This window comes from Necator americanus, chromosome IV, assembly GCF_031761385.1.
Source record: "Necator americanus strain Aroian chromosome IV, whole genome shotgun sequence".
Taxonomy (NCBI): domain Eukaryota; kingdom Metazoa; phylum Nematoda; class Chromadorea; order Rhabditida; family Ancylostomatidae; genus Necator; species Necator americanus.
The window spans coordinates 27,390,398-27,415,907 of record NC_087374.1 but is presented as its reverse complement, the minus strand read 5'-3'; the positions used below and the strand labels follow the sequence as shown (position 1 = coordinate 27,415,907).

The window sequence follows — 25,510 nt, the reverse complement described above, 5'->3', positions numbered from 1 at the left end:
TCTTACTCGTTTACCTCCGCCGTCGTCACATAATCGCTCACTTTCGCTCCCCGATATCCGCATTGTTATCGGAAAAACGAGCGAGATTTCACTACTTTATTCGTTTCCGGTTTCAAATCGTGTCGAACCGTTGTGTCTAAAAACCAGTTTATGCTAATGTATTGGACGAGAATGTTTTGGAAATTCTTTCGATTAAGGGCATTAGTGAACTAAATGTCAGGATAATAATCTGGTATTGAGTTTGAATACCTGACAGTATGACCTTGAAACAGGAGCGCTGGTCTTTGTTACAATTTGTTTTACTTTACTTGAGTTTAGAGATTTCATTCTCTTGATGACGATTAAGAGAGAAAGCCTTTACCTTCGACTTAATTTTCTATAGGAGGACAATACGAAATGAATCTAAGCGTTAGCAGAGGTGAGGCCTTTGAGACATGAAGGATAAAAAAAGATAAAGTAAAGATAAGATAATTCCTTCTGAGACACCTAACCAACCGTTCAAGTTCGATTCAGAATCGCTTGAAGTTTATGAGAGTGTATCTGTCCTACACTGGACTGGATGGCGAGCTGATGTATCAAGTTAGCGTTCTCGCCCTCTGAGACATGTCTGGAACCAATTCTTCGACTCCAAGGAATGAAACACTTGGTTGACAGTAGGGCGAATTTGAACTGTCGACTGTGCTTTCGTCGCAGAACCTCTTACCACTACGCTACACCCGCTCCCAAAGTATTTCAAACAGGCAGTAACTAATTAATAGCCAGCTAATAGTAGACATACATATACTACTAGCGTATACTGTACAATTAGCTTTTTTACAACCTTTAGGCAAACCAATTTGTCGGAGGACCATTATTATGTCCTTTAATAGTAGTGTTTGTTATTCTAAGAAAAAATCCGAACGTTCTGGCAAGTCCCGCAGAAAGCAGGGTGCAAATGTTCTTGCAAAGAAAAAGCCTTTTGATTGAAAATATCGCAAAACTGCAACATCTGTTATCCTTGACCACTGCATCGATCGATAATATATCGACTGCTTCTTCCAGTTCTAGTCTGTCAATTTTTATCAGTCTATAACCATCCGTTCTACGAATCTTAATCTCATATTTGCAGAAATCCTATCTCTCCACAAATTTACAGCAATTTACAGCTTTTTAGCTTTGCACTTCAAAAAGCCTATCCAGTTCGGACAGCACGAAAAAAAATATCGTGTTAGGATCAGGCAAACATTGCTTGCCGAAAAACGTCAGAAAAATGGTTCACTCTAACCTTGGCCTGAAATACATTGCGATAATCTCCGTAGGCGTTCACTGATCAATTTTGTTTTGCGATTTTGTTCATCTTTGATTTTATCTTATATTGACTTTTCCATGTTTTTATTTCAAATCCTGCATTTCGTGAGCGTTATTTGTTTTTAGATTTTTCTTGAATCAGAAGGACAAGAACTTTTCGGCACCTGTTTCTGAACCTTTGATTAGTTTTTTTTTCTTAAATGTTCTGCCATTTATTAAGCCGCTTGTCCTATGAGATGTTTAAAGTTCATTCGTATCGATTTTTTAGCTTTGTAGATTCGTTACTAGTCACAACAACAGAAAATTACTATGTTACTTCAGATCTAGTACTACTCTCCAGCATTTCCCAGGACACCTATCTAACATTTTTACGACAATACGTGCGGATATGGTCGACCAGAGACCTTCCGCTATTGAAGGGAGCGTAATAACTAAAGATAAAGCCCAACCGAAATAATATGGTGAGTTTTTGAGCAATGTGTTTGAAGGTCACTACTATCTCTTTCAAAAGACAAAATTTAAAAGAAAAACTCAAAAAAAAACTAAACTAAAAGGTTGACTTCATACTTGTTTGGAATTTCACGTCTTTCATCACGATCCTTCCAAATTGCATCTTTCATCGGTATAAATAGACTCTGGGGTCATCACAGTTAAACATCCATCTATTCGGGCTCGACTGACTGGTCTCCAATGACGCCAATGTGGTGGTCGCGGCTATCGAGGAGGTGTGGCCGCCGCCGTCGTCGTCCACCTCTGGCCGTCGCTGCACAGATGTCCGGCCGTCTACGGATAGCCTCTCATTTATTTAGGCTTATTTTACTACTAAATGTAACTGTAGCTGTTTTTTCATGTGAAAGAGGTAGGTTTCGATCATTTTCCTAACGCACGATTTTTAAGCTGAGATTATTCCTGACAATATGCTTGATTTGTGGAAGTTATCCACTAAATAGAAAGGAACTATGAATATGAAGGTGTTTTAAGCGAACTAGGGACTATTTCTTTTATCAACAAAAGAGCACTTTAGTAGTGCATTGAGTTTATTTTGATGAGAAACTCTACAAACTCTTAATTTGCTGAAATTTTCTTTATGTAGCGTTGCAAAGATGACTGTATCGACAAGAAAGGACTGCTGCAAAGCTGCTTTTCTTCTGTAGCGAGAATTTTTTCCCTATCTCAGTTTTCTCCCACAACTTTTTCCTTTCCCTTTGCTGCGTATAACGAAAGCTAAAAGTCGAGCAGTTGTCATCTTTCTCTTTTACCTACGAACAATATAATATTCATCCACTAGTTTTCTTCAACACCGTTGGATCATGTTCATACAGTTGTTCATTCAATCACTCGTTCATTCATTCATTCATTTATTTTATTCATAACCTCCAGTCAACAGTTCAACCTTTTCTTCATTAATTTACGCTATTGTGTCTGGTTCACCATATTCTTCGCTGAATTCGCTCTGTTGATTTCCCTTGTGGTGCATTTCCGCCGGATAGCTTTCTGAACTTTTTTTTTTTTTGAAGTTTCTTCCCCTGTTTTTTACGCCTTTTTCTCGTATTTTCTTCTTCGTGGTACTGCATCTGTTGAAAATTGTCTGGATTTCAATTCGTACAAGTCTCCTTGAAGTGGTAATTTTCCAAATAAGAGACTAGAAACAGCGAGAATTTGCATGAAAATCAAACACTCCATCATCCCCACATGGTTGTCCCATTTGTTGCGTCGAGAAACGGTTACGTCAATCCGCGCGCTGCCCTCAATGTGAGGGATCAACGAGGCCGATTCCTCGCTGAAAGGAACGTAGCGTCCAGAATCAGGAAATGGTGTAATCCTCCATCCAAATCATGGCTTGGCCTCGTTGTTGCGCCATCATCGGTGTGATTCAAACACAGCTCTGAGTAATGTATTTCGGAGCGTGAGGGAGAGAGGGAGGGATGAGAAACACTTCGAGTTTATTTCCTTATCAGTTTCACTAATGATACAATTTTCTTGAGTCATGTCACATATCAAGTCTATTTTTTTCAGTTTTTCAAAGTAAATCAAAAGGCTATTTCCTATTCATATATTTAGCCCAATGACGACAGCGCGCTTCCTTTTTCTGCGTTTCTGGCGCTTCCTTTTTTTTGCGTTTCTGGCGCGGTCCATTTTGTGTGTAATATTATTCGAAGATAATAGTCCTATTAAGTACGAAAAGAACTTTTGAAAAAATAAGAAAGTAATGAGAATTAATCGTTGAAAAGTGTGCGGTCGAGGAGCCGCGCTGTAGTCAAAAGTCGATAAAAATTAGAGAATTGTAAAGATATATACCACCGCCAGCTTGATGTTATATATATATATATATATATATATATATTTACTCTACGGGAAATTTTCGTACGACCCACTTTGGTAGACATTGCGCTATGTTTGACAGTAAAAGTGTAGTACTGTAATGTGTGTACTATGTAGTTAATATATAATCATTCTAATCAAATCAGTACTAGTTTTCATGTTAAAATCTTCAAGAAAATTTGTGGACTTCTACTCTACACTGCAAATCTTCAGCACTTTTCAGACATTACTTGTCATTTTCATCCTTTCAGATAGAGAGAGCCATTGTGTAGGTACGCTACGTCCGTCAGTTTGTCCTTACTCAGGTGGATTATCTGAGAAGTTATTTAGGATCTCTCTTCTCGCTTTTCCCCATCTTCCTCCTTTTTCTCTTATCATAAAACGGTACTCTCTGAGTTTTTCTCGCTAAAATGCAGATTTTTCAAAGAAAAAAAAAGAGACAAATTTGTTATGAGTGCTTCTTTCTTCGGTAATACGAACAATGTTGCTTGCGAGACCGATTGCAAATTCGATTCGAATTTGAAAATAGAATGTTCGATTCAAGACTATTCTTTTAGAATTTCATTTCACGCTCTTCTATCTTCACACCTTCGAAAAAATCCCTTTTCCAAAAGCATAAGAAAAAATAAAAAGTAGCAACTATAATGACATTGACGTAGTTATCTGTACTACACTCACTTTGCCTCATAATTTACTACCAACAATTCATCCAATTAAAATGATTTCTATGGAAACGAAATCAATGGAAGTTTGACCTTAAAGGCATCATCCCACGAATCTGCGGATTTCAGGTGGGTAATGCTTATACGGGGTCGCAGGATGATTCTGTCCATTTCTTCCTAATTGCCGCAAAAAACAGCCAGGAAGATGCGGCTTCGAACGTTACGGGACGCTATTTTCTACGAGTTCGATTGGATTGATTTTTCTACGAGTACCATAACCCACCTGAAACCCGCACCACCTCAGATTCGTGTGGTTATGCCTTTAATCTGTAGGTCAACTACTTGGAAGATCTCATCCAAGCAAAATGTTGGGTAATGACCTTCAAGATGTATTGCTCATTGTATTTATCCATTATATCCCAACTCATAAAACTGCACCAATTTTTCCTTCATAAAACTAGACTGCAATCAACACAATTTTTTCGAAAAGTGAGATTGCCTGTAGCTGGTCAACGATCTAGTCCGTCAGAAAATTATTTGTGGTGGAAATTCGACAAAAAGAAACTAGTCCGCACGTTTTATGATGGATCCTGTTTGGTTGCGACTGAAACTCACAACCTTTTGGATCATTTTTCTTCCACTAATTCCACTTCTTTGATTTGCTGTGGTTACACGCTTATTTCCCACATTTTTGTGTCCTCCACATTCCAGAAAACTGAATAAATCCCCCCCCCCCCCCCCCCAAAAAAAAAGGCCATTGATTTCATGATTAATTATCTACTTGTGCAGAAATTTCAAGTGGGAATTTTCTTCTTAAAAAATACGACCTTAAGAGGCAAGAAAACTTGGAAGGAAATTTCCCATTTGTAATACTCGAAGTACTCTGATAGTTTATTATTCACCTGGAATTCCTTTTCTTCTCCACGCTTCCGGGTAGGACCCAAACCGACGGCAATGAAAATCTAGTTTAGCTAATGAAATCGCACACAAAACGTGATTTCACGATCGTTCTTCCATGTAATCGTAGGATATCTCGTCCCGTAGAGAAAAGTACGCGTGCCATTCAGGAATCGTTGCTCGCAATTAACTAGCGCTAGCAGCGTGACACCGACATTGTGTGAAGAGGGAAAAATGTGCGTAGCTCTGCGAAGAAACGGAATTTTGCGTCTCTGCTAATTGTGAACCGGTTTTGAATTCTCTGTACTGAATAGGTTTCAAATAGGGAATGTCCAGAATAAAAATAGCGTGCAAAACAATGAAAACACGACAAAAAAGGTCATAATTGCAATAAAACTGGTAGAGAATAATTTCTACCCATAGCAAAATCTTCCGCAAATTTGCGTCTTTTTTTTGTCCATACTGTTTTTTGTGGTTTTTTAAAGTTTGACTTTTTATTATGAACTTTTTGAAAGAGAAAACAGGATTATACTTAAAAGCTACTTTCGCTGTGAATGGCATTAGATCCGTCTATTTTCTATCAGAGTTTTCTTTTCTTTTTTTTTTGGAATTTTCCAGAACTCCTCAGAACATGTCTTTCTACCTTTATTGCAACAAAAACGAAGATCATCTCTCATCTATAAGGTCGCCGGCACTTATGTCTGTCCAAATGACCGCAACGCCTCCGCTGCAGTGTTCGAACGCCCTCTGCTGAACAGAAGTTCCTCCTATCTACGAAAATGTTCCAGTGTAGTTCAAGCTAAGGCCATCCGAGCAAAATTGGTTACTTGCGCCTGCATGAATCATTTGACTAAGCGAAGAGGAAGCATTGAATGAGTTCTCAAGACAAAACTAGGTAAGTAAAAGAACCAAATCAATAGGTGCATGAGTATGTATTTTCTAAAATACGATAATAAACAAATAAACAAAAAAGGTATTTACAGAAAGGCGAAAACTAATAGATGAACTGTAGTCGTGGGATTGTAGTGTTCTTTTCAAGCTATATTCTAATGATATAATTTCGCCTAAATTGTTTCCGACATCTTTTGCTCTCTCTTGATGCAAAATCCAGAAACTCATTCATTTTACTTTACTTGTTTTTCATTAAATGCCTATGTTATGATAGAAATCTGACATAATCTGACCGCGGGCGAAAATAATTACACACAAAAAGACACGTGAATCGGATAAAGAGTCGCCTAGCTGCTGCAAACTAATTGAGGAAGATGCCGCTATTCGAGACGAGGAATGAGAAACCGATAGAGAGGAGTAAAAAGATGTAAAGAAGATCCTCAATTATCTATTAATAAACTTTGCTTGTTAACGCAGACAAAGAAAAGCGTGACCGAGAAAAACCTTCAGAAAAAGTCGGTCACTCCTTTAGTTGTTGATCTCCCTACTTTTGTTTAAAAAAATCTCTTGTATATCCATAAATTCACTCGATTTTTATCGCCTCGGCATAGTCTTTGCATTTTGGCATTAATCTTTGCACAAATCTTTTGTTATTACTCTCCTTTGTTTTATATTTCTTATCGTTTCTGGGGTCTTTCTTCTCTCCATCTCCCGTCTCTATGTTAATTTTTTGAAAACATTTCTGACATTGTTTTTTTTTCCATTTCATACCTCTTGTTCTTTCAAGTAATACAACTCGCTTTTGATACATCAAATATTCTGTTGTCCTCTGTTCTTTTCTCTCTTTATGCTTTACAATTTATCCTATCTACCTCTATTTAATTTATCTACCTCTATTTTATAGAAACATATAATCCCCTCCAAAACTCTTTCTGAAGGGAATTGCAATGTTACGTAAAATAGCGAGTAACGCAGCTTATATATCCATTCTGATTTTCTGCTACCTTTCTGTTTTCTCTTCGTTCCTAATTTCTCTGTTTTGATGCTTCTAGAAACATATAGTTCCTTCCACTTGTTCATAATGTTTCCTTCGATGCTGTGTTTACTGTTCTCTTCCGTATTCGTTCACATTTTGAGAGCTGAACTCGAAAACTGGAATTGAATTCACGATGTTCAATTTTTATTTCGATTTTCTCGCATTTTCACAGCAAATTCGCATAATCCAGTTTTACAACACTATCTGAGGTGACGATCTAGCAAGTCGTTCGATTGTCGACTTTCGACATTTTTGCTCCACTTTTTAGTGGTTTGCGCGGTTTCCCGCTGCTTTATCCTTAAACCGGATGGTCAACAGTGCGATTACACGAAGTGCGGGCACTTCTTAAGGGTTCAAACGCGATGGAGGATCTTCATAATTTGGAAATTAGAGAGCTGTAGTTTTCTCGCATTTTGCTTCAAAATAATGATTATAATTATATATAAGGATTATCGATGCGAACAAAACATCTAAAGAAAATATTTTGGAAGTTTTTAAGGGGTTTTAGATCTCTCGAAAATGCTCCAGTTTTTTTTTAATATGCTTCGAATGGGCCCTACATCAAACCATCTTTTAGCTGAAAAAATTGCAAAGACAATGATATCCGTTCATCAAAAAGAAGCTGGACAGGATTCTGAACAGAACGGCAACGAGAAAAAGTGTAAAAATCTTCTTGGACGTTAAATCAATTAATTAAGTTAATTTAAATTAAATCATAAATCGAGGAAGTAGAAATTGGAAATTATTTAATTCAAGAAGAGTATAATTTTGATTGTATCCATCTTGAAGTTGTGGAATATTGGCCCAAAGAGGTTAAATTTAATGAAAAATTTCACTTTTGTAGAGCTGGTACTGTTTCGAGGGAGTAGAAGATTCCAAAGGTCCTGGCAATCAATGTGTTCTAGACTGTGCTGCAAAAATCATGAGAATTTCTATTTGTGCCTCAAAAACTATGAGGAATTCTAACGAAATTATTTCTTCTTGATCGACTTGCTTGAACTGTACCGAAGATTGATATTGATCTTTCTTTATTAAAGAAATCACCCCACGAATCTGACGTGATATGGATTTCCGATGATCAAAAACTATACGGGATCGTAGACTGCAGAAACGGGTATGATCTCGCTCATTTCTTCCTAATTGCCGTGAAAAACGGCCCGGAAAATGCGGCTTCGAGCGTTCCGGGGCGCTATTTTCTACGAGTTCGATTGGAGCGCGCCAGCCTTGTGGACGCGCCGCATCTTCCGGGCCGTTTTTTACGGCAATTAGGAAGAGATTAACGGGATCACCCTTTCCCATATTCTACTACCCCGTATAGGCATAACCCACATGAAACCCGTACCACCCCAGGTTCGTGGGGTGATGCCTTTTGATGCCTTTAAGTAGCAGCTAACGTTATCGCCCTCATCAGATCTTGGAAATCCCAGAAAATCCTGAAAAAAACAAAGTGCCCTCAGTTGAAGAGGCGTTTAAAGAGGAGAAAGTATTTCGTCTTCCCTCGAAACTTTCTCCCCTCCAAATACCTGGTGGCATCTCACTGGAACTACTCATTGCAGTTCGATATTCATGTCATCTCCATCACTCTCGCATCTTCCGCGTCGACGGCTAGTCTTAAATGATATATTATGGTGAAATTGCTTTGCGTAATCCTGTCCAAGAAAATAGCAGCAGATACGGAAGTTTTCATATCATTCGCTGTTGTGCGCCCGCTTCTGAACGGGTTTCTCGACTAATGGCTAACTTAACGAGATCGCTGACAGCTAATCAACAGCCAGAATAGCTATGACAGATGAACTAAGGCGGAAAATGGAAGGAATACGATGAAATTAACATTTGGGCCTATCGAATCTGAAATTGCAAATTGTAAGCCCGATGCGGGGCTCGAACCCGCGACAGCCAGATTAAGAGTCTGGTGCTCTACCGACTGAGCTAACCGGGCTGTGCTTCATGGTTCGCAGGGAGTTCTTAGGAGGTCACAATTCATGTCGAGATCACCGCTTTCTGGTACACTCAAGCAGTGTAGCTGATTGCTTTTAATCCAATAAATGAACGATTTAGCAAGTACCAAGGCAAAGTATAAAAAATCTCATTATGGTTACGTGTGCTCTGAAAAGTGTTCACGTTGGAAACCAGTAGAATTAAGACTGGAGATTACTTTAAAAAGTGATCCTGAAAACTTTGCATACAGTTTTTCTGGTCTCCTATTTGGTATTTTTAATTTCTCCCATATTCAGAGATTCCTGAAGACATATGTCCTCAACGTGAAGGTTTCGACAAGGATTGTGAGTTGCGATGTCAACGTGAATATCCACATCGATTATCCAGCGGATGTCATCTGAGAAGCACAGGTAGCCGATAATCCTCGTTGTGTGATCTTGTTATCGGGACACAGCTCGTTGACAGATGCAAGATGCATCTTTTTACCACCGGTCAAAACTCCATTTTATGGTTACTTATTTCTTTTTCTAAGTATGATGTGTATACAGATTATTTCTCATGTTTTTTTAAATTCAATTCACCTTCGCATTTGATTATTCTCTATTCAAACGTTCTCTATTACGTTTTGGAAGAAAAAACTAAAAAAAAACCACTAAAACTCTTAAAACTAACAAAAGGTGATAATCATTGGGTATCATCGTCGTTTCAGTTTGAGTGTGTAATTCGGATAGTTATTTAACAGACCTTTTGTAATTTAAATGAAATTATAATATTTTCCTTTTTTATATTTGGATATCTTACTCTATATTTCTAATTCATTCCAACTTTTTTACTATTATTTTATTTATTTTATTTTACGTCTTTTTCGAAACCTTCCGCCTCCTTAATCTCGACTCGAAAACCGCCGAGAAGAGGAACAAAAAAGCACAAAATATGACTGGTCCTATAGATAAAGGAGAAGAGATGAATCTTCTTCACCAATTACTGATTTTTCCCATTTTCCATATCAAACCATAGGAAGCTAGAAGAAGAAGCAACAAGAAAAATCTGGTGGTAAAAAAATGGCGTAACTTTACATTCCATCGTTCACCGATAAGTGCAATCAATCAATAATCAGTGACTATTTTCAGGCACGCTATTGTCGTTCTTCGGCATTAAATCATTCATTTGCAAATGTCATCTTCCGGAACAATTCTGTGCACCTGGCCATGCACAAAACGTGCATCGGTATAGTGGACATTATTGATTTATTGATTATTTCCCAACACGATGTCATGATGTTGATCAAATTGTTAGACTAAAATAAATATTTTTTCCTAGTGAGTTCCTTTTTCGATTGATAACAGTAGATGGTTTAACGCCATTAATTACATATTGTTATGCATTTATTTCTACAGTACGTTGTGGCATATTTGCAGGCGCTCGTTCTCACTGCGGGATCTTGCAACTCACTCAACACTTGTAGCATTGACGTCGAACGCTGCATGTTCTAAGGTGAGAGTAGAGTTTTGATATTTGCATTAAAGACCTGGCAAAAATTATTTTATTGCTACTGGAGAAAAACAGGAATGCTTAAGTCAATAGCAAACGCTGTACACTGGGTGACACCCAATATAGAAGTTGAATGCTAGGTAGCAGAAGAACAACGCTGCAGTCTCCTACGTGATCTACTCGAACGAAACTGGGCGGGGAAAGATGTTCTTTGCGGCACATATTGGGTTTCACTTAACTCCCTTAGTGATCGATAAATTGATCTCACTCTTGTTTGGAAGGATAAAAACACTGACTTGGCAGATCGGCTATCCCCCGCTGGTTACTTTGAGGTTGTACGTGCGTTCATAAACCTCAGACGGAGTCCGAGTTGAAGTCGAACGCGTAGGCGCACCCCCATAAGGATTGAAAAACAACGTGCACGTTAACTTTTTCGTTTTCTTTTCGAAGTATGGCAATCACTCATATATAGAAGTCCGACATTTTGAAAATACATATTACACAGTTGAGGTACTGTTTTTCGCAACGGAGTGTAACATTGGAAAATAACGCAAAAGAACTTTTTTCTTGAGAATTCTCAGCAATATGTTGATTCTTCTATTTATTGATACGTGACAAGTTTACTCGTTTGAGACATCATTTTCACAATGGGTGGGATCTTTTTTTTATACCTTAAAAAAGACATTCCTCTTGTTTTTCCGAACGCTCTAACAAATATTCGAACGAATGACCGAATGACGAAGTTATCTGTTTAGCCGTCAAAAGCGTCATTGACATGTCGGGACGAGTTCGGTGCCTCCGCGTGCGCATGGCAACGACTACAAGGCGAATGGTACGTCGCCGAACCTCACAAAGAACTGCCGTTCGCACCTGGAGAAGCGCCAGGTCAGTTGCACACGTGTAATTCCAGTCACCTATGTTTACGCCGGCGACCGCGACGCGTCTGTAGCAACTCAAATTGCTTTCCCTGTCTGTTACTCACTCTTCTGGCCCTCTTCACTGGTCTAATCTATCCGTAAAATTACGTACCTGCACCCATATGTTTTTTTTTTCGAAAATAACCTTCAAGTTGTGTGAAAAATTAATCCTCTTTTCAGTTAACCGTTATCTTGTGGCCGTTGCTAAAGGAGGAACTGGAGTACTGCAGCTTGACACTTGCCCTGGTATGATGTATAATTTATTCCTTCGCTCCTTCGTTGTTTTTGTTTTTGTTTATTTGCATTCCTAATTTACTCCATTGCACATATGTTTCGTTTTCAGCGCTTTGCTCTGTCGACTCCTTAAATGTGACGGCAAAAATATGGCGAGGTCCTTGGGTTAACGCGGAATTATGTTTTAAGTACGTGTACGGATAATTCTTTACCGCTTGTGCATCTTGTGCAATTACGTACCAGGCACTTAAAGAAGGACAATGAAAACCTCCACACAACCCAATTTCTTCAGCTTTTTTAAATCGAACAGATGGTATCGAAAAAATGTGGAACATCTGTATTCCTCTAGTCCTGGTTGTAAATCTATCTAGAAATCTACAATCACCGATCACCGAATCACCTTAAACCCTCTTTTAGTATGTTTGGACGTAATTGATGTATTATTCCCAACAAAATTTCAGAGAACAGGACGCGACAATGTGTGCTCCATTACGGATCTCAAATGGAAGATGGATTAATGAAGTGATACCTCAAACTTCACATTTTCAGGTAACGTATGGTTTGTTTTCCTTTTTTATCTAGTTGTACGGTTATTATGTGATTTTTTGAAGATATCGTTCAAATTCACCAATGTCTCTGACGGTGACGTCATACTGTTGGACGATGTCTCCGCCAAATTCACTGAATGTCCTGCACCTGCACGAATTACATCAACCACATCGCGGCGTTTTCCTAACATGGCGAAACCAATTCCCGTGAGTGGATGATCGATAATTGATTTTTGAAATGATCATCGGGAAGACCAAAGCTGTTAGCCCTCGTATAGTCATTGTTTCATGTAACTTACATATTTGCTAGATATCAATGCAACTGGATAAAACGTTGTTGGGAAGCTCTAACAAGAAACCACTGTTAGCCGAACAGCATGTCAAGGAACTGCGCAGTGACAGCGACGCGCTGAAGAAGAGGTTTTGTCGCGAAGGTGGGCATCTTCACAAATTTCACTGATTGATAAAGCTGAAAATCCTTTGTCATTGTGCCAATACCGTTAAAACTCATCCTAGGTTCGGAACTAGCAGTATTTCTGAAATATCTTTCTTCATCTCCATAAGTCAGAAGTCATTACTTCGAAAATTATAGATGAGCGTGACTAATCATTTTTAAAAGAATAGAAGGATAAAGTGTCTGGCGTTAATCAATCCGCTTGCGATGCGCCACCACGTTCACTTCAGTTCAGAATCGTTTGAGGTTCACGAACGTGTAACTGGCCTATACAGTGACTTGCGGTGGCTAGCCGATGTGTCAAGTCAGTGCTTTTATCCTCCCAAACAAGTCTGGTACCAATTTATCGACCCCGGAGGGATGAAAGGCTTGGTGAGCACTAGGGCGGATTCGAACCTCCGATCGATCGTGCAGGAAGCGGAACCTCCAACCGCTACACCGCACACGTCCCAATAACGAATATATGTGCTTTAATTGCGTGTTTCAGAAGCATATTAAATTAGGAGTGACCTGAAACATGGAGTTTTTCTTGTTATTTACAAATCAGCATATAACGATGAGTTATGCAGTGATTTGCAAAATGCATGTTTTCGGTGGAACACTGTCTTGTTAATTCAGCCGTTAGCCTTTATTGTCACAATGACTCGACCAATTTCGTTACATAATTTCATAATCTTGTAAGCAAAACATGTACGCGTTTGTACGCATTACTTCGGGGCATTCCGTCAAAAGTCTCGTTCATCAGGGTTACCAAGAGAAAAGTCTTCGTTGTAATTCACACATTGAAGACATCATTGAGTATAGCAAGGTCAAAACTACATGACCCAGGTGCAGTTGCGTAAGCGGTTGCCCTCGAAGCGTCGCGGTGGAGCGTAGTGTTTAGTGTCGTCGTGGGCCCCTGCCAGCATCAGTATTCGCTGCAGTTAGCGATGGTCCCATCTCTATTCCAACCGCTATCTCCAAGCGCGCCATACTTTATCTCGTTTTTTTTTCGGCGGATTTTTTTTCTCGGCGGATTCGAACCTTCGATCGATCGTGCAAACAGCAGAACCTCTAACGGACTGCGCTACACTCACCCCCTTTTCCTTTTTAGATCCCTTTTATTCTTTTTTTTTGATTTCAAGGACACAGAGGCTTAACCACTGTTACTTTTGTAACCTGCAATTTTTTGCCAGGAAAACTGCTAGTGGGCAACTACTATTTTGACGCCACATTCAGATGTAACATCTGTTCGTTAACCAATCAGACTGTGGGGAAGTAACGCCTCTTCGAATAGGCTGTTCAGCATCGCGTTTAAGTCACTTTAATAGTTTACAACTCTTAATAATAAATGCCTCTTGAAGTGCGCTTTTAATGTAATCAAAATTTCGTCTTACATTTATAGTCTTAAATAAACACTGTCCCGTGATCTCGCAATGTGAACCAAATGGTCTTGATCCAGAACGAACGCGAGCTACATCCGACTTTCTGACAATGGCACATGATTGATTGGTTGATTTTATTGTGAAACCGAGATTTCTAGATAAAGCATTGATTCTTTTGATTCCCTTACTTTGCGGCTAACCAAAATAAGGAGTACTCCTTATTCACACAAAATAACTTTCTCTTCGTTAGTGTTTTATTAGGAGTTAAGCATCTATGCTGCAGTATTTTCAGGTGAGTGCACAACAATTGTGCACCATGCCACCGAAGGAACCGTCCCAAATGATCGTATGTGCATTGGACGAGTTGGACTGCTACAGTGTCGTGAAAAATGTATCAGTGATGGTGCTGCAGGGTAAGCTGGTCCAGTTAGCTTCATCTTGTTCATAGATCTCCTCGAAACTTTCCAGCAAATCAGCTCGATGTGTTCGACAGCACGAATTTCCATTTCATAAACGATGCCTTTGTCAAGTGAGACGATCGCCGATGCATCGTGTCGACGGTGGCAGTCGTATATCAGACGACAAAGCGTCGTTGACGCCACGAGCGGAAACTGACGTCACGTCCAAACGTGCTCTGCTGCCGAGGGATGGAGGACATATTGTCGCCGGCAATGCAGTAGTAGCGGAAGAGGAGGAGGAGGACACAAATATCTGTGCCAGGGAGGATGGTGACGAGGTGTGCAATCGACAGTGCAGAACAAACGATACAAGCAGGTCAGTGAATGGCGATGAATCTGTTGTGTTAGCACAGAAACAACGAGTATCTCCGCACTTAGCACATCGCTTGGAAGTCATTCCTAATTGAATCCCAACTGAAACAGTGAATATCCTTAAAAGCCAAGAAATTTTGGTGATGGCTGCACTATAACGTCTAAATATGACGAAACCGACTACGACGTATAACAAAATATAGTTCTACTAAACAGAGTACACATACAATATGATCAAAACTACATGAAGCATGTTGCAGTTGCGTAAGCGGCTGCGCTCGAAGCGGTGTGGCGGAGCGTAGGGGTTAGAATCCAGGGGGACCTTTGCTGACACCGTTCTTCACTGTAGGTTGCGATGGTCCCACCTCGATTCTAACCACTAGCTCCACCGCACCGCTTTGAGCGCAACCGCTTACGCAACTGCACCATGCTTCATGTCATTTTGACCCTAATATAAAGCGAGGAAGAGAATGAACGTAATAGGTAGAGTTTGGACCTAGGCACAACCTAACGAGGATGCAAAATGGCTATGTTGGGTAATAATGTCTAACAAGATATGAGTAAGATAAGATATGTATTTTTTTCCTAGCGGAACAAAAAAATTGAAATATCAAGAAAATGTTCTTTTTGATCTACTTCACTTCTGCGAGGAATTGTGAACTTTGTACTCAGCCTTCTCCCCATTATATCAATAAATAAATAAATAAATAAACGTTAGCATTTTTTGGCTAAGTGAGTACAACTTATCGGATTTGTAATTGGTTGAAAATCTACAAACTTTGCATACTTGAGCAAAATTTTCAGTGTCATCATTTTAAATATCTACTAGCTTATTTTCTGGCACATATTTTCTAAAGAACAAATGAGTTTTTAGAAAGTAATAAAATAGTCTAGAAGATGCTTCTTCTCTCATTGTCTTTCACAAAATAGCTGGAAGCACCTCAAAGAAATTTTACTTTATTTCACATTATTCGAACAGTAAATAATAAGCGCAAATGAGTAAAAAAAAACGTAGTGACGATGTTTGCAAATGAAAGTAGTTACCTGTATAAACTTCGTAAAATAAAAGTCTAGAAATGTAGCTTCATTCAACCTCTTATCTCATTTATTCATGTATTTTGTGGAGAAATTCAAACGTCTATTTATGTTTTTTTGAAATTTCTCAAAGGTTCCCTTTTTACTAAAGATGAGCCCTCGCGTACCTCTTGTCACCCTAGTTTCACCACAGAATAATCCGAAGAACAAATAGTCAGACGTTCCTAGTCCAATAAGCGTAATCGGATGAGTACATTGCACTTTTACAGTTCGGGACGTTGTCAGGCGGAAGGTGATCAGGTCACCTGTCGGTGTGCCCCATGTCTAACATCACTGTGCGATTTTGAAAAAGATGCAGAATGCGGGTGCGTTTTATCGATTACTTCCGATTACACCGGTGATCACTTTTGATCTATGAAACAATTATCTCCCACAGATGGACTGATATGCATGTTTTGAATGAAACTTTTGGCAACGTCAGCATCGCCACAAAGCGGCATCAAAGTGAGTCGTCGATCGATTCTCCTTTTTATTTTTCTTTCTTGGGGTGGTGGGAGGGGCGGGGAGATTTTGAAGAAACAAATCTTGTTAGTGTTTCTACAAGCATTATTGCATCACAGTCCCACAAACGAGTATATCGATCATCCATCGATATTTCATCCCGGTAGCATAGTTGTTATTCACAGCATCAGATTATTATAGTTTCAAACCATTGTTTTCCCGTCCATTTTTCCCCTCAAATAGGAACATAAAAGACTATCTAGTATCGATTATTATTATTACTGGAATCACTATTAGTAAGGTGCGCTGATGGCCCTAAACCACGCAATTTTTGACCCGCAAACAGCACAGTGGGAGGGTGTAGCGCAGTCGGTAAGAAGTTCCGATGTGACCGCACGGTCGATAGAAGGTTCGAATTCGTCCTAGTGCCAACAAAAACTTTCATCCTTCCGTTGCCAATAAATTGGTGCCAACCTTGTGCACGCGCGTTCATAAACCTCAAACGTTTTTCAAATAAACCCCGCAATATGGACGAACTGTGCAGAAACTTTTGGAATACCCGTTGATAACTCGTAAAATTATGGATATACCGTAACCACTGGTTGCCTAAAACCTTGACAGAGATGTTTAAACTCTACTTTGGTGACACTTCACTCAAATCCACTCAACCAAATCTAAACTAATCAAACATTTCCAGAAAATCGTTATGGATTGTCACGAATCACATCGTCAACGCATTCGGGCTTGTATCGACGAGGTCCTTTTGATGGTCCTATCTCTTTATCGGTGGACGTTTATCCTACGGAAGGAATAGACGTTAGGATTTGTATTGACACACTAAAAAAGTGAGCTATTTCACGGATTTATTCTAATGAATGGACAGAGGTCCGCTTCACAGAGATCTTCTTTGCATATGCCATTCGAGAATTCTTCAGGTGTCAAACACAGAAGATTACGCCGAAATCATGGAATCGAGTGAGAGCAAAAATTAAGGTGAAACGGGCGGAACGGGTAAGATATGACGATGTTTTGCATAATTTAAGGAATTTACACCGTTGTTAAAAATAAGGAATATAGTTGCATCTGGAATATTAAAGATTCTTTTTTCGCCTTCCTTCTGTAATTCCAGTTTCAGTGAATGTGGCAAAAGTAAGCAAAACAACGAAGAGCCTGAATAGCATCGTGAAATAAGAGCAGATATAATAATAATTCGGGATTCCTCATACGTTCATAGATGAATCAAAATATTTGGACAATTCCTCATAGATAAATCTAAATAAAGTCATCATTTTCAGATATTTCTGCTATTCTTCAACTCATCCGATGAAGATCGCACAATGGCTATGGACAACATTTCATTAAGGAGTGGACGTTGTGTGCTAACTAATTAATTTTAGCATTTTTTGTAGTACATCCTCTCTTTTAGCACTCCATAGACCTATTAGAAGCATGGATCTATGACGACCATCGCCTAAAATTTCTCCAAACCCAAAATCTTATTTGATCTTATCTCCTAAAGAAATAATTTTTGATTTCCAATAATTAAGTCATCATCCACACAATTCTCAGAAGCGGGCCCATTTTTTTTCCTTTTTTTTCGTTAGAATTGTAAATTGATCGTAGTTAGTATTTAATTTTGTTCAGGAACTGTAAAAAAAATATGAAATAAAAAATGAAGGAAATAATGTCGCAGTTCGAATTACTCATGAAGACACGTCAAATTTGATGAAATTTCCTACAACAACTACTTGGCTTTGACTCATAAATAACATACATATGGTGATTTGAAGAAACGTCTGTAATTGCATACCAAGTAACACGACAATTCGACATCATACACTACAAACAGTGAGAAAGAAGAACACAGAAAACCAGTATTAACGATCAGACTGGATTACCGAAACCGTGCTATACTTCAAATTAAGGCAATGAGGCATCGGACTTATTTGAGAATAAATGAACTGTGCTGCATTTGCGGACCCAAGTCTGCGACAGTTACCGTTTGTTTGTTCATAATCGTCGCAACGAATGTTCAAAGGAAAGCAAAAATCATATTCATCACTTCAAAAATTATGAATTCCAATTTTTGCAACTTGTTATCAGCGTATTTATGTACTTATCTATCGTCAACATAAGCACTTCCTCGCCGAAGGCTCCACGGAAAATATTAGAAATTCCGAAGTATGTCCCATTAGGCCCACAAATGAAGAAGAATGGTTCAAAAGTTGAGCACACATGCAATCAGATCAAAACGACCTGATTTGTCGTTTGCGTGAGCGGTTGTACGGTATGATCCTCGCTCAGCTCATCTGTGAAGCTGAACGAGGGCACCACCGCGCCACTTCAAGCGCAAACGTACGAACCGTTCGAATGTAACCGCACTACAAGACGTTCCATTTTGACACGACTCTTTCTAGAAATCATGAGAAATAGAAGACAGCAAAATGAGAACTAATCCATGGAAAAACAAAGATTATGTACAAAGCAATGAACACGAGCAAAATCTCCGAAATCATGAAATCTCAATGAAGAAAGTTCCAAGAAAGCTGCGTCGTAGACAACCGCAGCTTTTTCAAAATAAAGGAAAGATCTGGACAAAATTTTTGGGTGGACGATGTTCGAATCTCAATCTTTAAACAATCTCTGCAGATAGAAGAATAGATCCACAATAGACGTCACAGGTGATGCTCAGCTGGAAATGGTACAATGTTATTTATCTGCTAGTTTCTCATCAGTTGTCCGAAGAAAACTGGTGTGTCGTACTTTACCTACTATATTTTCCCTCGCGTAATTTCTTTGATGGTTAAATCATTCTCATTATCTGTGACTCACCACGGTTCCAACACTGACGGATATAGGTTCCTTGAAAATAAAGAAAGCTCCTCGATCCTGACGTGTTGAGTAGTTTTCCAGATTCCACCAATATAAAACACCCTCAACAAGACCAGCACAGGTACACCTGACCTGAAAATTTCTAAATATTTATCTTCTACTAGAATTGACAGAACTGAACTACGAAATTACCTCGATCCTTTTCGTCAGCAGCTCAGTGTCTTCCTCTCCTAAGTGCAGGAACTTAAATTCATTCGAACATACATGGTGTTCAAAAGTCGCTAGAAAATTAAGGCATTTGAGGATAAATTCACCTTGATAGCAAAATCCTTTATTGAAATAACTCACATATATCAATATCTCTATACTCTAAAAGGTTATACATTCGAATGGGTGATAAGTCGGCACCGCACGAAGAGCTGGGCTGCACCCTTGTGAGTTTCGATAGTCTGGATGAGGAAACGAGGACACCATGTGCAGAAAGACGATCTATAAATACGTAAAAGACATTGCAGAACAGACGATAAGGCATGTACTTGAAGGTCAACATATGAAATACAACTCTGAGAGAAGTGATTTGTTTTCTCAAATTCAAGCCAACTTCACATTAAAATTATTTCTTTTCCACCGATAATACTGTTACCTGTAAGAAATCCACAGTATTTCAATGACGGAGGCACATCATTTCTAGAGCGAAGCGATCGTAGCGAATTCAAAAACACTTCACTAACTGATCCATCTGCTCGAATCGGCCACACAATAATGGACAAGTCGGCTATAATGGAAATTGTTGAGCTGTTCAAACGGAATGACAAATTTAGCAATTAAATTTAGGAATGTAAAAAAAAGACCCGGAATCTTAAAGGGGTTTACATTTACAAAACAAAATGATATACGATTGAATGACGAAATTTCGTCAATAATTAGAAAAGAGAACATTTTTGTTTAATTTCTTTACATGTTAACTATTTTTCAGTCATTTTTCAGTCAAAAAAACATATAATCCTCTTCATAAAAGACAATTAGGCAAAACTCACAATTGGCTTCATCTAATTCTCCACCGAAGGCCCCTTCAATATCCTTAGAGTCTATCAAGAAGTGTGGTAGGTTCCTGAAAAGCTTAAATTCATACAATTTCTGCATTTTTTTTTACAAATTATTTATTTAAAATGTTATTATGTTGAATTTTAAGCAGAACTAACCTTACTACACTTGTTTCCTCATCACTGAGATTGATGTCCAAATTCCATGAATACCTACTGACCGATGGTAGCAAGCGGGTAATAGCATACAGCAGCATATCATTATTCATTGTGCGATAGTCCCGTTCGCCTCTTAGAACGAGTTCGCGGCTTCGAGGTAACTGAAGCTGGAGAAAGTCAAAGAAAAGGCTTATATAAATGCAAGACACCTCAAAGTGCCGTGCAAAATGATATCATGTAAAATAAATTTGCTAAAGAAAGGAGCCTTCTCACGTCATCAGCATTTAGAGGTAATTCCAATACCATATCAAATCTAGTCCCTTTAAGAGTCCATCTAACAGTAACGCTGTCGCCTTCATTAACCTAAAAAGAACGAGCAATACAACACATTTATACAAAATTTATTGCACAACAAACATCTTGAATGCAAAAAAAAATGCAAGAAAAAAAGCAGCACTCACCCGTATAGGATAGGACAGTGGAAAAATCCCTTGTTCCCAACACGTATTTTCTGAGGTATCAATGTATTCATCTCCCCAAACAAGAGCTCTAAATAAAAATGGTTAAAAAAAGCTTTCTAGTAACACCCACACTATTAGAAAAATACTACCTATTACCATGTTATTACTACTTATCAAGGAAATCAAGTGACGAGTAGTCCTACCTGAAGTGTACCGATACAGCATGGAGAGTTCCAGAAGAAATTACAGGAATCTGGAAGATGTCTATAAAAACAAGGAAGAAATGGTAGGAGAAAAATTCATGCACTATTCATCAGATTTAGATCACACTATAATCAATTTTGCTCGAACGTCTACTCAAAATTTGTGAAGAGAACAGCCGAGCTGATTCGAATAAACGAGAATTCATTCAATTGAATTAGAGAGAGCGAAAGTTCGAGTAATTCAAATAAAGAAAAAGTGAGTAAGGTAGCTCTATCGCATAGTAGCAAGAATAACCAGAATTTGAACGTTACACTCGCGTGTACAACTCAAGATGATACCTCACTACTTGCTCCCATTTTCCCTCAAGATAATCGCACACCTCTGCTGTGAGAAAACTGAGAACCTCTTAAAAACTCCCCACTTCTATACCAGCTAAACAATAGTATTGTGGAGAAATTTTACCTTGACGCCACCAGAAACTCCGTTTATGCACGCGTGAAGTTGGTTCACATTCCCGAAATCCACCATTATCACTTGTTGGGCTGATGAAAGCTTTTTCATGTCTGGGAGATCTGATATCCTTGTACACCAGTAAGGCTCGGGTTGTGCTAAGAAAAGGAATACACAAACCTTTACAGAAAACTAAAGGATAAAGCAGAACAAAGAAGTTATTGAAGAAACTCACTTTCATCAGAGCATCTTACATATTCCGACCGGAACTCCTTTCCTGATGGTGAAGTGAAAGCATGGCTGAGGTAAATCGTTGGCGATTCGATAAGTGTAGCAAATAGAGTGACCTGAACAGTGATGCTACTGAAATCATTTTTCATTCAAATGAAAACAGAATATGTAACTACATCTGCTGGGATAAATCGTGCTGTGTTGGTTGCAAGTCGTAAATGGGCATCCAGAAATGTTGGTATTACTCCTTCACCAAACGCACAACAGTCAAGGATTTCTGACACCACTACGTCCGCCTAAAAAGTAATTTCATTTAAAAAAAAACATAAAACTGAAACACTGTCACAGGTCTAAGTCGAAGTTGTGTAAGAACAACAAGCTGACGCGAAAGGAAGCTACACATTTCCTCTAGGTATTTAGCAGAGGTTTCTTTCACTAGAACATTTTCTCTGTAATCAAAAGAAAAGTGTTCGAAGAAGAGATATGATTTGAAAACAAACTTATACAATAAAATAGAGGGAAAATAGCTTTTGAATCACGCCTGAAATTTGCATACCGAATCTCCATCTTCAGGGTGGAAATTGAACGAATAATCCCGGACCACCTTGGCACTGTCAACGCCATTCAAGCTGAGAATCCGCTTCGCCAGATTGTAGAGGGAAGAATTGGATTCAATAGCACAAATTTTTGAAGCGCCACAACTAAATTTCAGCAGTGCAGTGGAAGATGAATCTTATGAGAAGAATTTACTCGACTATGCCCGTAATTTATTTCATATCTTTGAAAATAATGACTGAATTTAAATTCGTTTAATGGGTTATGAACCACTGAGAGAACAGATTGGAAACCTCCTAAATCAACTTTTCTATCACGGACTATGCTGTAAAATTCAACTCCGTATTCCCTAAAATTCCGTTAGAGTTGTTCATCAATGTAACTACAAAGGACGAACAAGAAACCCAGACGAGTCAAATAAAATAAATGAAAGAAAATGAAAAAGGTAACCTCAAAGAGCCCATATTCCAAAGAATCGAACTTGGAAAAAATAGAAAAAAATGACACCACAGAGAGTATGTACGACATTAATTTTAGACTTTTGTCTTTCTGTTCATTGTAATATTCAACAGTTAATGATGGGTCAACGACTTAATTAAAAAAAAAAATCAAGAACGACAAGGCATGTTTCACTCAGATCTGAAACCTAAGGAAAAATATGTGGGACTTAGTTTGTTCTCCATATCGATGAAAAGTGAAGATCCAAATGAACTTCTACATTTAGTACAGCCACAGCCAGAATACAATTTTATAGTAGTTCTAATATTACACTTGACAGTGCTTAAGAAAACGCTCACTTCTTATTTTAATCTGGTCAAACCGTTCAAACACTGGAATCACGCTCATCAGCTTTTTAATTGGACCCCTTCAAAGAAAGCGTACCACGAAACTGACGATTTTGGGGTCTGAGTAGGGAAATATAGAGGGTGTAGATAACGAATATGGGAGTGACTCCGTCGAAAATGTGCCGCACCCACGAGCGAGCGGTTGGAAATCAATGAAGTCTCTACAGCGGCCTACTTAGGTGGAAACAATGAATATGCTGCTGAGAGAACCGGACCGTGTACAAAGGTGCTTGGTTATGACGTACCTCTCAGGAACAAATGTTCGCCATACCGTACTTCAAAACGATTAAAGGGAATTGAGCGGGCCACGCTCATATCCGAAATCTACACCCCGAAGTCTGTATTTATCCATAGAGACTCCAACATCGCCACTTTTAATTATATGTTGCCTTTAAGTGACATTAAGCTTGTGTCTAACATGAAAACTACACACCATCCGGCGTTCGGCGCCTACAACTTTGTTTCCAGTGATTGTTTGAAACTTTGAGGCAGAAGAAACTTCTCAGAAGACTAGAAATCCCTCTCGAAGACCCAACGTAGTGGATGGCCCAGAGAAGATCCCTTTCTGTTTACCTTATATATCTGATGATATGAGCAGAGCAGTACGGGGCTGTCTACGAAAAGCGGGTCTAAAGAATGACGTGAGGGTTGTGGAAATACCTCGAAACCTCAAGGCGAAGCTGGTACGTAACCGTGTGTATGATCGACTCTGCACAACTCCCAGCTGCGTGGTTTGCCCGTATGGCGAGAGGGTGATTGCATGATATCGGGAGTGGTGTATCGTATCACGTGAGGTTGTGCGGTGACGATTATATAGGGGAAACGGGACGCCCATTGTGTATTAGGGTAAGGAGCATCTAGACGGACTCGCAAAATCAAAAACCTTCACCCCACTGGAGACACTAGAATATGTATCCAAACTCCGAAGTGAGGTGAAGTTCGTATATTATCCTACGAGTCCGAAATCACAGCACGCAGAAAGGGCCTTTTGGATAACCGCCAAAAGTCCAGAAATGAACAAGAAGGATGAGTGCATTGCGATCACAAACGAGTTATCCCATCAGACTTATGGGGTTCTGATCTACGGGGCGGGCCGTGGGTCCCTATAAAACCCTTGTGACTCGTAGTTGTGGTGTGGTGGTTGCTAGTTAAAGTCTAGCTAATGAGGTGTACTGCCTATGTGTTGCTGTTTGGTTTGCTTACCTTTGGGTGCTTTCTGTAGGGTGATGAGGCGCTTGAGGGATGGTCAATGGCTTTGGGTTTTCCGGCTCTGACGAAGGCGATATCGCCGAAACGTTAGCCGCTGTTTAATAAAGATCGATACCAATCTTGGCTACAGCTCAAGGAAATCAGTTAAAACTACGTTTCAACATGCCGAGATTCAAAGACAGTCGAACATGGGCAAGACTAGAAATCCCCAGAAATTTTCACTGACCTGGCAGCAAACACGCTCATCAGTCCTGTTCCTGTGCCAATATCAAGTACATAGTCTGTTGGTACAATAGTGTTTCTCAGCGCATCCAAGAACTTCTCATTCCTGTCCTCAAACGAAAGCACTGCACATTTTCTGAAGAAAATTAAACAGATACAAAGGCTTCACCTTATCGTTGATCATAAGCATATGCCATTGATCAAAGTCACAACTCCTAACATTCGCGGATGAAACACGGAATACAGCAGCCATTAGCGGATCGCATTCAATATTAATGGCAGCTTTCAAACTGTCGTAAGAGGATATTCCGGATTCACCTTCATCTTAAGAAGCAGATAAAAAGTAGAGAGACAGTCATATTCTCCAAAAAAGTAATAAACGAAGAAACAGCTCTAGAAACAATAGGTCATTCGCACCTGCCGAAAATAAAGCGTTTCCTGCAACATGTTCAGACAAAAGTGTGATAATTGGGACGGATTTTGGGAATAGATTCAGAATAGGAGCAAATAAGGCACTTAGACAAGACTCTGCATTTCGAGAATAGCACATCCAACTTTCGAGCACGGTACGAAATTCGTCCGAGAACTCAACTTCACGTTGTTCGGTATTCTGAAACATACAAGGTCAGATGGAGCCGTACCCCTTGTATTTTTCTGCAATTTTCCAAGAACTTACAGGGTAGGTGAAAAGCACAGTAAGATAATGTCGAATTGCACGGTCCCACCATCCTTCAGCCGCGTATTTTCTTGCCAGATAGAGTGAATATTTCATTGTGTTCAGGCGACCATACGGATTTTGCTATCGCATTTTTCCCTTAAAAGCGAACAACACAACATAAATGCCCTCACGATCATTGAAATACCGAGCGATAAATCGAGTGAGATGAACTTTATATCAATTAAACATACGAACAACATTTATGAATATTTGGTCTCATACGAAAAAGAACAT

At 39.1% G+C, this 25,510-nt stretch overlaps 2 protein-coding genes across 2 annotated transcripts; one reads left to right on the top strand and one right to left on the bottom strand.

Annotated features, from left to right (window-relative positions):
* Positions 1-4,059: 4,059 nt before the first annotated feature.
* Positions 4,060-17,738, top strand: RB195_002890 (uncharacterized protein; the record flags this gene model as incomplete). The annotated part of the gene is made up of 7 exons (XM_013444896.2): positions 4,060-4,141; positions 9,154-9,258; positions 11,785-11,863; positions 16,283-16,350; positions 17,045-17,192; positions 17,283-17,358; positions 17,643-17,738. The coding sequence occupies 7 exons, from the start codon at positions 4,060-4,062 to the stop codon at positions 17,736-17,738; spliced, it is 654 nt and encodes a 217-aa protein (XP_013300350.2).
* Positions 17,739-18,979: 1,241 nt separating this feature from the next.
* RB195_002889 (uncharacterized protein) lies at positions 18,980-25,330 on the bottom strand (the record flags this gene model as incomplete). The annotated part of the gene is made up of 18 exons (XM_064200348.1): positions 18,980-19,039; positions 19,180-19,311; positions 19,372-19,460; positions 19,528-19,668; positions 19,823-19,954; positions 20,217-20,290; positions 20,382-20,542; positions 20,655-20,744; positions 20,843-20,930; positions 21,046-21,095; positions 21,509-21,654; positions 21,732-21,843; positions 21,904-22,023; positions 22,284-22,428; positions 24,563-24,669; positions 24,728-24,882; positions 24,976-25,168; positions 25,235-25,330. The coding sequence occupies 18 exons, from the start codon at positions 25,328-25,330 to the stop codon at positions 18,980-18,982; spliced, it is 2,091 nt and encodes a 696-aa protein (XP_064056229.1).
* Positions 25,331-25,510: the final 180 nt, after the last annotated feature.